General features: G+C 37.6%; 1 protein-coding gene across 1 annotated transcript; it reads left to right on the top strand.

Moving 5' to 3' along the window:
- The first annotated feature begins 9,538 nt into the window (after nucleotides 1–9,538).
- On the top strand, nucleotides 9,539–10,891 carry LOC131148434 (uncharacterized). The gene has a single exon (XM_058098135.1). It carries the CDS (start codon nucleotides 9,539–9,541, stop codon nucleotides 10,889–10,891), a length of 1,353 nt encoding a protein of 450 aa, XP_057954118.1.
- Nucleotides 10,892–16,388: the final 5,497 nt, after the last annotated feature.

The raw sequence follows: 16,388 nt of genomic DNA, 5'->3' as shown, positions 1-16,388 counted from the left end.
ACATTCAGGTGAGTGCTAGGAATGTATTAGAGAAGATAGAGTTTAAATAGTGGCTCTTAGAAGGCCCATCAGTCAAACCAAAATAAATTGTCAGAATTAACCCCAATGTTGATTCTTTCATGTTGCTAAAAAGTGTTTTTAGCCTTCTTAATTCCTTTCCATAAACTCACCCATGGTTCATTCTTCCCTCTTTAGGTTCTCGAAAATATTCAATGTACCTATATTTTTAATAGATAATAGCTCTCCAAAGAATTTCTTTTTCTAGAAAAAATCTCCAATTCCATTTACTAAGTAATTCCAAACTCATTAGATTAATATTTTTAATACCTAACCCTCCTAGGCTAACAAGGGGATAAACGTTCTCCCATTTCATTAGATGACACTTGAAACAGTCCGATCTACCCCTCCAGAGAAAGTTATGTTGAAGTACGTTCTTCCATTTTTTGACCTAAAAAAATAGAAATGGAGAGGATGGACATGTGATAAATTGGGACGTTTGAAAGAGTACACCATCAAAATAAGTCTACCTCCTTTGGAGAGATATTGTGCCTTCCAAGGTGCTAACTTCCTCTCCATTCTTTCCAACACCATGTTTTCCATGATTGTTTAGCCTCAAATTTTGCCCCAAGAGGCAAACCTAAGTAAGTGGAAGGAAACTTACCAAGTTTGCAATTGAAAATTGCAGTGACTTCTTGATTTTCCACACTTCCAATAGGAAATATAATGCTTTTAGCGAAATTAATCTTGAGGCTTGAAATTGCTTCAAAGCACAACAGATATTAGTCTTAACCTTGCAAAGGTAGAGTTAACTAAGTAAGACCTGCCATATACAAATTAAAAAGAGGAAGAGTGAAAGGATAACCCTCGTAAACCTCTTGAGCTTTTGAGGTAACCTGTAGGCTAACCATTAATAAGGATGGAAAATGATATTGTGGAGATACAAAAGGCAATCCATTTCCTCTGTTTTGAGCTAAAACCCATATTGTGCATGGTTTCAAATAAACAATTCCATAACATGCATGGTTCTCCCATTTCATTAAATGATACTTGAAACAATCCGATATTCCCCTCCAGAGAAATCTATGTTGAAGTTCTTCCATTTTTTGAGTTTTTTGAGCTATGGAAACAGAGGAGAATGAACATGTGATGAATTAGGATGTTTGAAAGAGTGCACTATCAAAATAAGTCTACCTCCTATGGAGAGATATTGTGCCTTCCAATGTGCTAACTTCCTCTCCATTCTTTCCAACACCAAGTTCCAAGATTGTTTAGCCTTAAATTTCGTCCCAAGAGACAAACCTAAGTAAGTGGAAGGAAACTTGCCAAGTTTGCAATTGAAAATCGCAGTGGCTTCTTCTTGATTTCCTCCATCTCCAAAAGGAAATATAATGCATTAGAGAAATTAAGCTTGAGGTCTGAAATTGTTTCAAAGCACAACAGAATATATAGATCTTAGTTTTAACCTCGCAAGGGTAGAGTCTCTGCAAAAAATAACAGTGACATACGTAAACAGTAAGTGTGAAATATCAAAATTATTCAAGCCATTAAAAATTGACACAGTGACACTCTTTCAATGAGATTGAGATCAATGGCTTTTCCAATAATGAAAGTGGATAATCTTCGTTGACTCTTGAGCTTTTGAAGTAACCCTTGGGCTAACCATTAATAAGGATAGAAAATGATATTTTGGAGATACACAAGGTAATCCATTTCCCTTGTTTCGAGCCAAAACTTATATTGTGCATGGTTTCATTTTTTTAAAAAAATTAATAATAAAGGTCAAGGTATAGCCGTTGGGCTATGGCTTTATCCTCATTTATTGATTTAATTAATGCAGCCACCACTTCACGTTCTCCAAACAGGGCTTTCAATTCTGCATAGCCTATCATTGAATGCTTTTCAAAATTAATCTATTTCAAACCTGGTATATTCCCAAACTATAGTATTAATTGTGTAATTGAGTAATTGTGTTATTTTATTTTAAATGACAAGCATAATCAATAATATAATAACACTACACATATTTCTTCATAATAAGCTAACCTACAACACCCGATCTACAGCACCAACCTACTTCTCCCCCTTTGATCATCATCAAAAAGAGAGGAACCATTCATTTAGCTTAAAATGCTCTAAATGCTTTTTAAGACCAGTTTCCATGTTGGTAAGGCAAGTATGTGCTAAACCAAAACTCCAACCTACCTCGGTTAATTACCATGGATGGTTTCCTCGAAAACCGTCAACAGTTTGGTGCAAGCCAAACCATCTTTGCCTAGATATGATCCATACTTACACATGAATGTTTAAATGATAATTCCTATTAAAACAAAACTTTCATTTGATTTATCAAGGGTTGAAAGCTGATAAGAGAGTATGGATGAAGACTCTTATATAAAGAATAATTAAACAGTGAATAAATAAGAGTACCTAGAAGAAATTTTTCTTCTTTTTGAATCAACCATAAGTTGGTGAATACTTGACAAAAAATTGCATTATGCAACATATTGATGCTCATGGTTGAGTGTGGGTGAATAGGTTCTTAGTTAAAAATGAATTTTCATTTAGAGAACCTATTGTTGCTTTGAGACAAAAATAAGATGAACTGTCAGTTTATTTTATTGTAAGGCATAAATATGTTATTTTTCATTCTATTGACTTATGACATTCAATTTTTGATTATCAAAGCAACACTTAGCCGGATTTAAGTGAGATAAGATCCAACTAGTTCATCAATTGGCAATCAAAGCCTTCCATCATCGCCAATATAGAGAATAAATTTCTCTCTAAAGGAAAGAGATTCATTTATGTGGCAAGTGAGCGGTTCTAGCTTGTACCAAGAAAGCACAACCGAATTGACTACATATTGAACATTCTAGTGAGTGCTAGGAATGTATTAGAGAAGTTAGAGCTTAAATAGTGGCTCTCAGAAGGCCCATCTGTCAAACCAAAATAAAGTGTCAGAATTAACCCCAATGTTGATTCTTTCATGTTGCTAAAAAGTGTTTTTAGCCTTCTTAATTCCTTTCCATAAACGCTCCCGTGATTCATTCTTCCCTCTTTAGGTTCTCAAAAATATTCAATTTACCTATATTTTTAATAGATAATAGCTCTCCAAGAATTTCGTTTTCTAGAAAAAATCTCCAATTCCATTTACTAAGTAATTCCAAACTCATTAGATTAATATTTTTAATACCTAACCCTCCTAGGCTAATAAGGGGATAAACGTTCTCCCATTTCATTAGATGACACTTGAAACAGTCCGATCTACCCCTCCATAGAAAGTTACGTTGAAGTACATTCTTCCATTTTTTGAGCTAAAAAAGAATAGAAATGGGGAGGACGAACATGTGATAAATTGGGATGTTTGAAAGAGTACACTATCAAAATAAGTCTACCTCCTTTGGAGAGATATTGTGCCTTCCAAGGTGCTAACTTCCTCTCCATTCTTTCCAACACCAAGTTTTCCAAGATTGTTTAGCCTCAAAGTTTGCCCCAAGAGGCAACCCTAAGTAAGTGGAAGGAAACTTACCAAGTTTGCAATTGAAAATTGCAGTGACAACTTCTTGATTTTCCACACTTCCAATAGGAAATATAATGCTTTTAGAGAAATTAATCTTGAGGCCCGAAATTGCTTCAAAGCACAATAGATCTTAGTCTTAACCTTGCAAAGGTAGAGTTAACTAAGCAAGACCTGCCATATACAAATTGAAAAGAGGAAGAGTGAGCTTTTGAAGTAACCCGTAGGCTAACCATTAATAAGGATGGAAAATGATATTGTGGAGATACAAAAGGCAATCCATTTCCTCTGTGTTGAGCTAAAACTCATATTGTGCATGGTTTCAAATAAACAATTCCATAACATGCATGGTTCTCCCATTTCATTAAATGATACTTGAAACAATCCGATATTCCCCTCCAAAGAAAGTTATGTTGCAGTTCTTCCATTTTTTGAGCTATGGAAACAGAAATGAGGAGAATGAACATGTGATGAATTAGGATGTTTGAAAGAGTGCACTATCAAAATAAGTCTACCTCCTATGGAGAGATATTGTGCCTTCCAATGTGTTAACTTCCTCTCCATTCTTTCGAACACCAAGTTCCAAGATTGTTTAGCCTTAAATTACATCCCAAGAGGCAAACCTAAGTAAGTGGAAGGAAACTTACCAAGTTTGCAATTGAAAATTGCAGTGGCTTCTTCTTGATTTTCTACATCTCCAAAAGTAAATATAATGCTTGTAGGGAAATTAAGCTTGAGGCCTGAAATTGTTTCAAAGCACAACAAAATACATAGATCTTAGTTTTAACCTCGCAAGGGTAGAGTCTCTGCAAAAAATAACAGTGACATACGTAAACAGTGAGTGTGAAATATCAAATCTATTAAAGCCATTAAAAATTGTCACTCTTTCAATGAGATTGAGATCAATGACTTTTCTGAGGGTGAAAGTGGATAATCTTCGTTGACTCTTGAGCTTTTGAAGTAACTCTTGCGCTAACCATTAATAAGGATAGAAAATTATATTTTGGAGATACAGAAGGTAATCCATTTCCCTTGTTTCGAGCTAAAACTCATATTGTGCATGGTTTCATCTTTTTAAAAAAAATTAATAATAAAGGTCAAGGTATAGCCGTAGGGCTAAGGCTTTATCCTCATTTATTCATAGCCTATCATTGAAAGCTTTTAAAAATTAATCTATTTCAAACCTGGTCTCTGCAAATGTAACACTTCTTTTTGATTGAGACTTTCGAAGAGCAAACATTCTTATTGATATTAAATAGCCAAAACAAATCAATTATATACATCCAATTACGTAATTACTTGTATATTCAAATCAAATTATTAATAAATTATAAAATTATGTATACGCATGCATATTAATAGGTTTGAAAGATCAAAGCCAAATCAATTATGTAAATATTCAAATCGAATTGTCCATGATTATAAAATCACGTCTATATATTCCCAAACTATAGTATTAATTGTGTAATTGTGTTATTTTATTCTAAAGGACAAGCACAATCAATAATATGATTACATGTTTACATAATTAAGAACATATTCAAACTGAACTAATTACCTAAATATGTACATGCATGTGTATTAATTAGTTTGAAAAACTTAACCAAACCAATTACGTACATATGTAATTGCGTAGTTAATTATATATGTGTATATTCAAAGCAAATTGTCCACATTTATAAAATTATGTAAATTATAAATAATAATAATATTAATTATGTAATTATGTATGTAGTTAAATTTTTAAACGATATGGTAGTTAATACTATAATTACAACGACCTATACAGACATATCTAAATCAAACCAATTATATAATTATGTACGCACATGTATATTAGGTGGTTTGGATAAACAAGCCAAACTAATTGTGTATGTGTATAATTGTGTAATTAAGTACAGATTTAAATTAAGTTATCTAAACTTACAAAACTATATTTGCACATTTTCAAGCTATAGTGTTTATTGTGTAATTGTATAGTTTATTTTTAAATAATAGCTAAGCTAAGTATAACGAACATCATAATTACATAATGATAATTACATAATTGTATAGTTCAATTTTAAATAATAGCTAAGTATAACAAATATTTTTATTACATACCTAAATAATTTTGGACGAATCTAAATTGAACAAATTATGTAAATACATCCAATGATGTTGCATGTAGGGGTGGCAAAACAGGTTGGGTCACCCGTCGGGTGACCCCTGACGCTCCCGTTTAAATTAGGTTTGAGTTTAATACAGTTGACCTATTTATAAACGAGTCAAATCTGACCTGACCCATTTATTAAACGGGTTAGGCGGGTTCAGGTTGGGTCACTCGCCGGGTGACCTGTTTAAAAATAAAATTGAGTGTTTTTTTTTTAATGTCATTTTATATGAAATGTTTAAAAAAATTTTAAATAAATAATTTATATTTTTTAAATAGGTGATCTGTTTATTAAATGGACGGGTTTGGGTTTGCATATATTGTAGTCACCCGTTAATAAACGAGTCAACCCAAACCCAAACTCATTTAACCCCAACTCGTTTATGACCCCTACCGAAACCGACCCGTTAACCTGTTTTACTACCCTTAGTGGCATGTATATTAACCAAACAAATTGCGTACATTTATAATTACATAATTACAGATATATTCATACCAAATTATTCAAATTTACAAAATTATGTTCAAACTTTCGTAGGTAAGAATGTAATTTAATTTTAAATTATAGATGTGGTCAACAATTAATATAATTACATTCTTATATAGTTATGAATATATATAAAAATTAAATCAATTATATGTATTTGGGAAACTGAACCAAATTAAATCACGTACATATACATAATTGTGTGATTACGTATATATTATAAATAAAATGTCCATAATTATAAAATTATGCTTGTAGATTTTAAATCATTTTGTAATTATATAGTTTAATTACAAATGATAAGTATAATTAATACTGTAATCACATATATATATATATATATATATATGTATTGAGTTGCCCCATTCGTAGCGAATGACTGTGAGTTGACTCAGTTTGGAGTGGAGCCAAGGCTTGGCCTTCACGACTAGGGGTGAGCAAACGGTCGGTTCGGTTAAATTCGGGTAATTAACCGAATTAACCGAAAAATTCGGTTAATATAAACCATTAACCGAACCGACCGAATTAACGAAAGACACCGAACCGACCCCGACCGAATTGCCCATTGGGGTAATTCGGTTAACCGATTTTAACCGAAATCATTTAAAATTAATTGTTAGAAATATAATACAATTATAATTTTTTTTTAAAACCAAATCCAACTTAATTAAATACCTTATTTATTAATTTTATTAATGAAAATAATATTTTACCATAGAACAAAGAATCCAAATAGGTTAATTAAACTTCTTAATGCACTTACATAAGCAAAATTTATATTCATAAATTATATTTAAATCTAATTAATTAGTAATTCGGTTAATTCGGTTAACCAAAATTTTTTTTACCCTTAACCGAACCGAAACCGATTAACCGAAATTTTGTAGAATTATAACCGAACCGACCGAACCGGGATTTTTACCCGAACCGAACCGACCAATTTCGGCCGGTTAATTCGGTTTTCACCGAATTTTGCTCACCCCTATTCGCGACAACGTGGAACTATGGAAGCTTTGCATGGAGGCCACGTGTAAGGTTGTGGGAGGGACAGGTGGAAGGCAGGGGCCAGCTGTTTTCTACATATTATAGATAATGTTGGCAGCTGGTGGCATCTTCTCTCCGTCGTCCGTTGAACTGAATTGTTCGGCAGCACCTGCATGGCGCTGGAGGCGTGGCGCTCGATCCGGGGATGCGGCATGTTGGTGGAGGGTCTGGATACCCGGAGATGCGGCAGGTAGCTTCGTTCTTACTGCTTTGAAAAAGCAAAAAAAGAAGATAGGGTGAGATCACGGAGGGCGCAGGTAGTTTCGCCTGGATCATCGCGAAAAAGTGCGTCCACGTGGAAGCCTAGACGCCGTCTGATCGAGATATCAACGTTACCATCTGATTTTGTCTCTTTTCCTTGGATTAGTGGTGGGCCCCGGAAAAGGCAAGCAGAAAAGCCGAAAAGGCTTAGCTCTAGCTTTATGGGGTTTAGGATGAGCGACACGGCTGGCTGTTTTATTTTGAAAGGACTTGGACTACGGACACCTACAGCCAAAAGGCTTTGCTCTGGCTTTATGGGGTTAGGAATTAGGATGAGCGATACCTATTACCTACAGCCGGCGTGGTTAATTCTTCAGTTGCTGCTGCTATTGTTATTTATTATTCTTCCTCAAACAAACAAATAAATAAATAAGCGTTCTTTTAAAATAATATTTAACTATTCTTCCCCAAACGAACAAATAAATAAATATGTGTTCTTTTAAAATAATATTTAAAAAATTATTTAAAAAAAAAAAGGATAAAAATATGTCATTAGAAAGCATTAGAGAGAATTTTATATATATATATATATATATATATATATATGTATATATTATATAATAAAGTCAGGGTAAAATGAACTCTAAACCAATTTCACATATTAACGAATTTCCTAATAAACAAACAACCAACTCAAAATATCATATATATATATATATAATTATTGATTCAATTTATATATGTATGTAATTAATTTATATATGTGATTCAAAGACAATTTATAATTTTATTTAATAAACTTATGAGTTTTCGATTTATATATATATATGATACGCCCAAAATAATCTAATCAATGAGAGCAGGTCAACATCTGTCTCGCGCCTTCTCCGGATCAGACACTCTGACGAGTAATTAGCTCCAACCTAATAAAGAGAATGAGTGATCCACGCCAACGGCCTAAATAGTCGAGTGATGGGCGCAAGCACTTTATGACAGGGGAGCAATTCACGCTCCCGTGCAATAAAGACGAACCAACTAAGGGTCCACTCGAGCCCCTATAAGAAGGGATGAAGAGGCCAAGGTAAGTCATTCAACCTATTCTACTATTGCATTCAGCCTCTCTAAAACATCACTCTTACTTAGGCATCGGAGTGATCCCCCGGAGTACACCTCGGATCCTCCAAGCCTTTCTTCTCTTCCCCTTTTAGGTCAACGGAAGTCGAAGGAGTAACCTTGCTAATTTTACCCTGCAACAGTTGGCGTCGTCTATGGGAACCTGCTTTTGAGAGACGAAGAGACTATCATATCTGGCTCTTAACTTTCAACATTCAGGCAATGCCGACCTCAGTTCTACTTCCATCCCTTCTATGAGAAAAGAATCGTCCCAATCCATCCACTCCACACCCGCGCAACCAACGGGTGTCAGCAAGGAGGAATTCCTCGCTTTCCAAAAGGAAATGAAGGATATGCTCAACCAACTCTTACAACAAAAGAGTCGAGAAGGGCACGTCATCCACCAACAACAAGAGAGCCTTAATACAGACAAGAAAGCTGACAAACCAAAGGAGAACGAGGAAAAAATCTGCCTCAACAAGAAGGTAGAAGACGCAAATAGCGTAGATGTCAACCAACCAAGATCCACGGAGCTCGAAGAAAGGATCAAGAAAATAGATCACATAGAAAAATGATGAAAGAGGGCAGAACCAAACCCTTCTACGGGGAAGCGTCCCTAAGGTCCTCAGAGCCACCATTCAACAAAGAGATTATGGAGGCTCCACTGCCAAGTAGATTCAAGATGCCCACCTTCGAAAGGTACGAAGGTCTGTTCAACCCAATTGATCATCTGGACACCTTTAAGATGGTGATACAGCTGCAAGGGGCTCCAGACGCCATCATGCACTGAGCTTTTGCAACAACCCTTAAAGGTACTGCCAGAGACTGGTACCGAACTCTGCGACCCGGATCGATCGGTTCCTTCTTAGAAATAAAACAACTGTTCACCGGTCACTTCCTTAGTAGCCAGAGAATTGCTAAAACAACGGGCCATCTCATGAGTATGGCGCAATGAGAGTAGGAAACTCTAAAGAAATTCATGCACCGCTTCAACACAACAACCCTAGAAATCCATAACCTAGACATGGGGGTGGCTTTAGTAGCCTTGACAGCAGCTCTTCAGCCCGGACGTTTCTTATACTCTCTAGGGAAAAAGCCATCGATGGATATGGGGGAGCTGATGGCTCGAGCACAGAAATACATCAACCTGGAGGAGATGATGGACACAAGAGGAAGTCGCATAGAATGGAAAAGGAAAAGTAGTAGCAGGGAGATGGGAGAATCCTATAGATCCGCGAAAAGACAAGAGACTAGTACACTACATGCAAGCCCAAAGACAAAAAGGCAACCCAGTAAGTTCTCCACCTACACACCCCTGAATGTACCGCGCTATGAATTACTGATGCAGATCAGAAAGAAGGATTACGTCTCATGGCCTGAACCCATGCGAACACCTCTTCACAAGCAAAATATGTCCAAGTTCTGCGCATTCCATAGGAATCATGGCCATGACCCAGAGGAATGCATCCAGTTGAAGGAAGAAATTGAAACCCTAATAAGAAGGGGATACCTATCAAAGTTTATAAAGAAAGAAGATCCACAAAGGGAACCTCTCGAGCAGAGGAGGCCCAGCGTAAAAGAGAAGGAAGAGCAGGTTGTAGGGGAAATTGCGGTGATCTTCAGAGGATCCGCTAGCGGAGGAGATAGTGGTGGTGCTCGCAAAATATATGCTAAACAAAAGCTCTTGATGGAAAAGGAGGAAACAATTAGCAAACGAAACAAAAAATATGATGACATAACCTTTGACAGCGGAGACGAAGAAGGGGTACAAAAGCCGCATGATGACGCACTAGTGCTCTCCCTATTGGTGGCGAATTACAAAGTCAAACATATATTGATAGACAAAGGGAGCTCAGCAAACGTCATGTTCTGGTCGGTCCTAGTCGAAATGAAAATCGGTAAGGAACGACTCAAACCAGTCTCAACTCCCCTGGTCGGATTCAGTGGAGACGTTGTTCACCCCTTGGGTACAATCACGCTACCAGTGACCATGGGGATGACCCCACAGCAAATTACTACGCTGACAGAATTTCTTGTGGTCAACTGTCCTTCGGTGTACAATATCATATTGGGCCACCCTTTGCTTAATGCAGTTCGGGCTGTAACGTCAACATATCACCTTAAAATCAAATTCCCTACATCACACGAGACAAGGTTTGTCAAGGGAGATCAAGCAATTGCTCGGAGCTGCTATATAACGGCTCTGAAAGGAAAGATGAAGGCAAGAGAAACCTTAACGGTGGATGACATAGAAGTAAGGGGCAAATATCCTCTTATCAGTACAGTGGATATGTTAAAAAAAAAAAAACTATTCTTGAGCATTTCTTACAATGCAGTAATAAAAGTTTCGATTACATCAATTGTACTACATCAATAAAGTTTAAAAATATATATATTACAAGTGAAGTTCCAGTCGACTAGCTTGCCTTGCTCCCCTCTCCAGCTTCCTCTTCCTCCATCTTCTTCCTCATTCAGATCTTCCCCGGATTCGGGACTCTCTTTGCCATATCCGTGTGAGCTCACACCATCCAAGGGAAGGTCAGGGTGCTTGGTTTTGACATGTTCCCGGCACCTCCTGAACCCCACCCTGTAAGCTTTGGAGGTGTCCATAACGAGCCACAGTAAAGGAGAGCAAGGACTCCACACAGTTCGTTACTTCCCAAGGTACGACATATTTAAACATGCATTTATCACATTTCTGCAGGATAAATAGGATGGTGACGATGCCTTGGAAAAAGGGTTAGATTGAAACCCATAATAAATGAGCACTACTCATTAGGCACAGAGGCTAAACTGACGAGCACGACTCGGAAGGCCAAAAACAGCCTAGCAGATAAGCACGACTCATTAAGCATCAAGGGCCCAAATGAAGAGCATGACTCGTAAGGCCAAAAGTAGCCCAGCAGATGAGCACGACTCATTAGGAATAGAGCCCAAACTGACGAGCACGACTCTAAAGGCCAAAAACAATCCAGCAGATGAGCATGACTCATTAAGCATCAAGGGCCCAAATGACGAGCACGACTCGTAAGGCAAAAAACAGCCCAGCAGATGAGCACGACTCACTAGGCACAGAGGCCAAACTGACAAGCACCACTCGAAAGGCCAAAAACAGCCCAGCAGATGAGCACAACTCACTAAACATCAAGGGCTCAAATAACGAGCACGACTCGTAAGGCCAACAACAGCCCAGCAGATGAGCACGACTCATTAAGCATCAAGGGCCCAAATGACGAGCACAACTCGTAAGGCCAACAACAGCCTAGTAGATGAGCACGACTCATTAGGCACAGAGGCCAAACTGACGAGCACGACTCGGAAGGCCAAAAACAGCCCAACAGATTAGCATGACTCATTAAGCATCAAGGGCCCAAATGACAAGCACAACTCGTAAGCCCAAAAATTAACCCAGCAGATGAGTACGACTCAGTAGGCATAAAAGGCCATGAAGCTACTCAATAAAATCAGTTTGGCCAAATTCGCTCCATGAAGCTGCTCGGCAAACTTGCCCGGCAAGCCTTGCCTAAAAAAAATTACTTCATGGAGCTGCTCAGTAAGATCAGTTCGGCAAAATTCGCTCCATGAAGCTACTCGGCAAATTTGCTCGGCAAGCCCTGCCTAAAAAAAAAATTGCTCCATGAAGCTGCTCGATAAGATTAGTTCGGCAAAATTCACTCCATGAATCATCCTGAAAAATTCTCCCCAGCTTAGAACATCAGCTCAGAAAATTCTCCCCAAGTCGAGAAATCAGCTTAGAAAGTTCTCCCTAGCTCGGAACATCAGCTTAGAAAATTCTCCCCAGCTTGGAACATCAGCTCGGAAAATTCTCCTCAACTCGGGAAATTGGCTCGAACCCAACTTGGGAAATTAGTTCGAAAAATTCTCCCTGGCTCAGAACATCAACTCGGAAAATTCTCCCCAGCTGGGAACATCATCTCGGAAAATTCTTCCTAGCTCGGAACATCAGCTTGAAAAATTCTCCCCAGCTCGAAACTTTAGCTCAAAAAATTCTCCACAGCTTGGAACATTAGCTCGGAAAATTCTCCCTAACTTGTAAAATCAGCTCGAAAAATTCTTCCTAGCTTGGAACATCAACTCGGGAAATGCTCCATGTATCAGCTCGGACAGCTCAGACTATTAGCTCAGACAGCTCGAAAAAATGGTCCATGTATCAGCTCAGACTATCAGCTCAGACAGATTGGAAAAAGTCCTAAGCGAACAGCTCGAACTATCAACTCGGACAGCTCGGAAAAATGGTCCATGTATCATCTCGGACTATCAGTTTGAACAGATCAGCAAAAGTCCTAAGCGAACAACTTGGACAGCTCGGACTATCAACTCGAGCAGCTCGGAGAAATGCTCCATGTATCAGCTCGGACTATCAGCTCAGACAGATAGAAAAAATTCCTAAGCGAATAGCTCGAACAGATCGGCAAAAGTCCTAAGCGAACAGCTCGGATAAATCGGCAAGTCCTACGCGAACATCTCGGTAAATTCTTCCCCTCTCTGAGCAGCTCAATAAAAAGTCCGCCAAAGAGCAGTTTGGACAGCTCGGGACTTTCAAATTCCATCCAGAAATTTGAAACTGAGGGAGGGACAACTGATACACCCAAAATAATCTAGCCAATGAGAGCAGGTCAACACCTGTCTCGCGCCTTCTCCAAGTCAGACACTCTGACGAGTAATCAACTCCAACCTAATAAAGAGGAGGAGTGATCCATGCCAGTGGCCTAAATAGCCGAGTGATGGGTGTAAGAACTTTATGACAGGGGAGCAATTAAGGCCCCCCCGCAATAAAGACGAACCAACCAAGGGTCAACTCGAGCCCCTATAAGAAGGGACGAAGAGGCCAAGGTAAGTCATTCAACCTATTCTACTATTGCATTCAACCTCTCTAAAGCATCCCTCTTACTTAAGCATCGAAGTGATCCCTCGGAGTACACCCCGGGTCCTTCAAGCCTTTCTTCTCTTCCCTTTTCAGGTCAGCGGAAGTCGAAGGAGTAACCCTGCTAATTTTACCCTGCAACAATATATATATATATATATATATATATATATATATGCATATTATTAGGCTACAAAATATAAGAAATTTATGTGCTTCAACACTATATATATTTATAATGAACAATTTGAAAAGAATCTAATTGCTACTTGTTGACCTTATTGGTCACGCCCGATTTTAATTATGACAAATACTCAGTGTAACTAATGGGTGTTTGAGATTTTGTGCAGGAATTAAGATTGTTAAGATCAAGATGGGCACAAAACAAGTAAAGCCTGAAGACCGATTATCGATCTTAATTGTAATATAATTCATTTGTGAAAATCGGTCTGTAATAGTAAGTAGGGCTCTTGTTTGTAATAAGCTCACACACATCACATGCATGATAAATACGTAAGCTCAAACAAATCGTGAGTGAGAAATGACCTTAGAAAGACCTTAGGGTTTTCCCTTTCGGTCGACCGACACCGGACTATTTTAGTGTCTTCCAAATTGGACCCCAAGTGATCCCAAGACACACACATTTTCACATATGTTTGTTAGGCACTTCATTAGGGTTTGTATGCTTCAAGATTGGACCAAAATGCACACATGGTGCACTTTCGGTCGACCAGCACAGTCAGTTCATTTTGGCCTGGGCGACCAAAACCTCCTTGAGTCAACTGATTGACCAAGGCTTTGGTTGACCGTACCAGAATAGTTCAAAAAGCCCCGATCAATCGAAACCCTCTATGGTCAACATTTTGACCACCAGGTTGACCGAACCAAGTAGTTCAAAAAGCCCTCGTCGACCGAAACCTCCTTAGGTCAAAAGTTTGACCATCTGGTCAAACGACCCTTTTTGTACTACAACTACCTAGTCGATCGAGGGTCCGTAAGAGAAATCCCAGTGGTCTGGTCGACTGAACTAGCCAGTTGAAAATGGCATGATCGACCGAACCTCGAAAAATTGGGAAATTGTCCTCTCTTGGTCGACCGAGCCCTTAGTTCAAAAGTCCCCTGGTCGACCGAACCATATGAGACTTGGTCAACCGAACCTATTCTGGTCGACTGGACCTCTCGGGTTGCCCTGATTTTTACCACAGTTAAATATTTTTTAAACAGGGTTAAAATGCTTTAAACATCATTAAACTTCCCTAATAATACCCAATAGGTCCCCAACGGTCATATTTTCTCCTATGTCTATATATATGAGATCATTTAAGAAAATTATAAATGGATTAACCATCTTGATTAGGAGAAATTCTCTGAAATTTCCAAATCTTATAATACTCACATTTGACCCTCCTACACTCATACTTACCTTCTCATACTGATTAAATCCTCTGTAAGTTGATTGAGTGTTAGTCTAAATAGGTTTGCTCTCCTTGTTCTATTTGCTTGGCACGATTTTATTTGAGAGCAAAACCTAAGGATTCTTAGGGGATTTTTTTGATAAGTCTATCCTAAGAAGACTTTGTTAGATCTTCTAAGCTTGCACCTTCATTGCAAGATCTTGAGAAGATTGTATTTGTTTTTGGTTGCAAAAACTTTTCAAACACTTCCAAATATCTATTGCGCTTTTATCTTGTAAAATATTTGAAGAGATATTTTTTTGTGTGATAGTGATCTTTGTTGCAATATTCTTTCACTCATATATCATTTGCTGAATACAAAGATTACACATTTTTGCAAACCAAGCATATACATCATATGATACTTACATGCTTGAGATATCTTACTGATTGAAGATACTTGAGACTTGACATCTTTGTGTGAACTTATTTGCTAAACATCTTGTGATACAAAGATTGCTTGTTTGTCACTCTCACGTATGCATTACATAGATAGAAATATCTTTGAGAGTTGAGCTGTTTAGACCACATTAAGTTTATATATTGAATCATATTGTGGTGTATGTTATTGCACGCATTTAGGTACATGTCTACTTTACACAAAAGCACAATCACTGTACCATTCGATTATATACACATTTGTTGTATTTCCAGGCACGGGCCTGAAGAGGGAGACTAGCCCTGGAATAGTCCCGGATTGGCTTAGACCCGGTTAAGAAAGTTAGGTGTGTTGTCCTATTAAGGCGTGTAGGTTGAGGTCAACCCCGCTAATTGACCTGGTTAAGGTTGAGGTCAACCCTGTGTTAATTTGACTTGGTTGTAAACGGTGTCGCTCCACCCTTAAGTGAGCCATTAGTGGAATCCTCTGGCTTGTGAGCTAGAGGCGGGGATGTAGGCACAGTTGGCCGAACCTCGATAACATATTGTGTGCCTTATTTATATTTTTGTACTTTATATTTACCGTACATGTATGTTATGGTATGAATGATGCATTTGGTTTAATTTCCACATCATTTTTATCTACGCATTTGGAATTGCATAGAATGACCCTAGGTTTGTGTAATACTGATTATAGGATTAGTTGAACCTACGAAGAAAGTTTAAAATTTCAATTCACCCCCCCCCCCCCCCTCTTGGGAATACACATTTTCTAACACTACTAAAGTGTTGAGAAAATACAACAAAAGAGTATCAGAATCCTCTCTGTTCTCTACAATTGTGAAAATCCACAACTCTTTTTCTAACCAAAAAAAAAAAAAGTCTATGTAGGAACTCTAAACTGAACCGAACTGAAATTCTGATTAATTGATTTTTTCGGTTCGATTTTGGCTGATATTTTTTTAGGGATTTTGGTCATCGGTACTTCAGTTACAGTTTCTATGTTCTTGAACTTACCCAAATTGAACCAATATATATATATTTAGTCACAATATGCATTATTTGTATTCTATATTATTATATAATAATATATATAATATATTTTAAAATTGAAAAATAGTATACACAAATAATTTTTGGGTGATTAATTTATATAA

This window comes from Malania oleifera, chromosome 1, assembly GCF_029873635.1.
Source record: "Malania oleifera isolate guangnan ecotype guangnan chromosome 1, ASM2987363v1, whole genome shotgun sequence".
Taxonomy (NCBI): domain Eukaryota; kingdom Viridiplantae; phylum Streptophyta; class Magnoliopsida; order Santalales; family Ximeniaceae; genus Malania; species Malania oleifera.
Note: the sequence above shows the minus strand (reverse complement) of the source record. Positions and strands in the feature narration are given on the sequence as shown.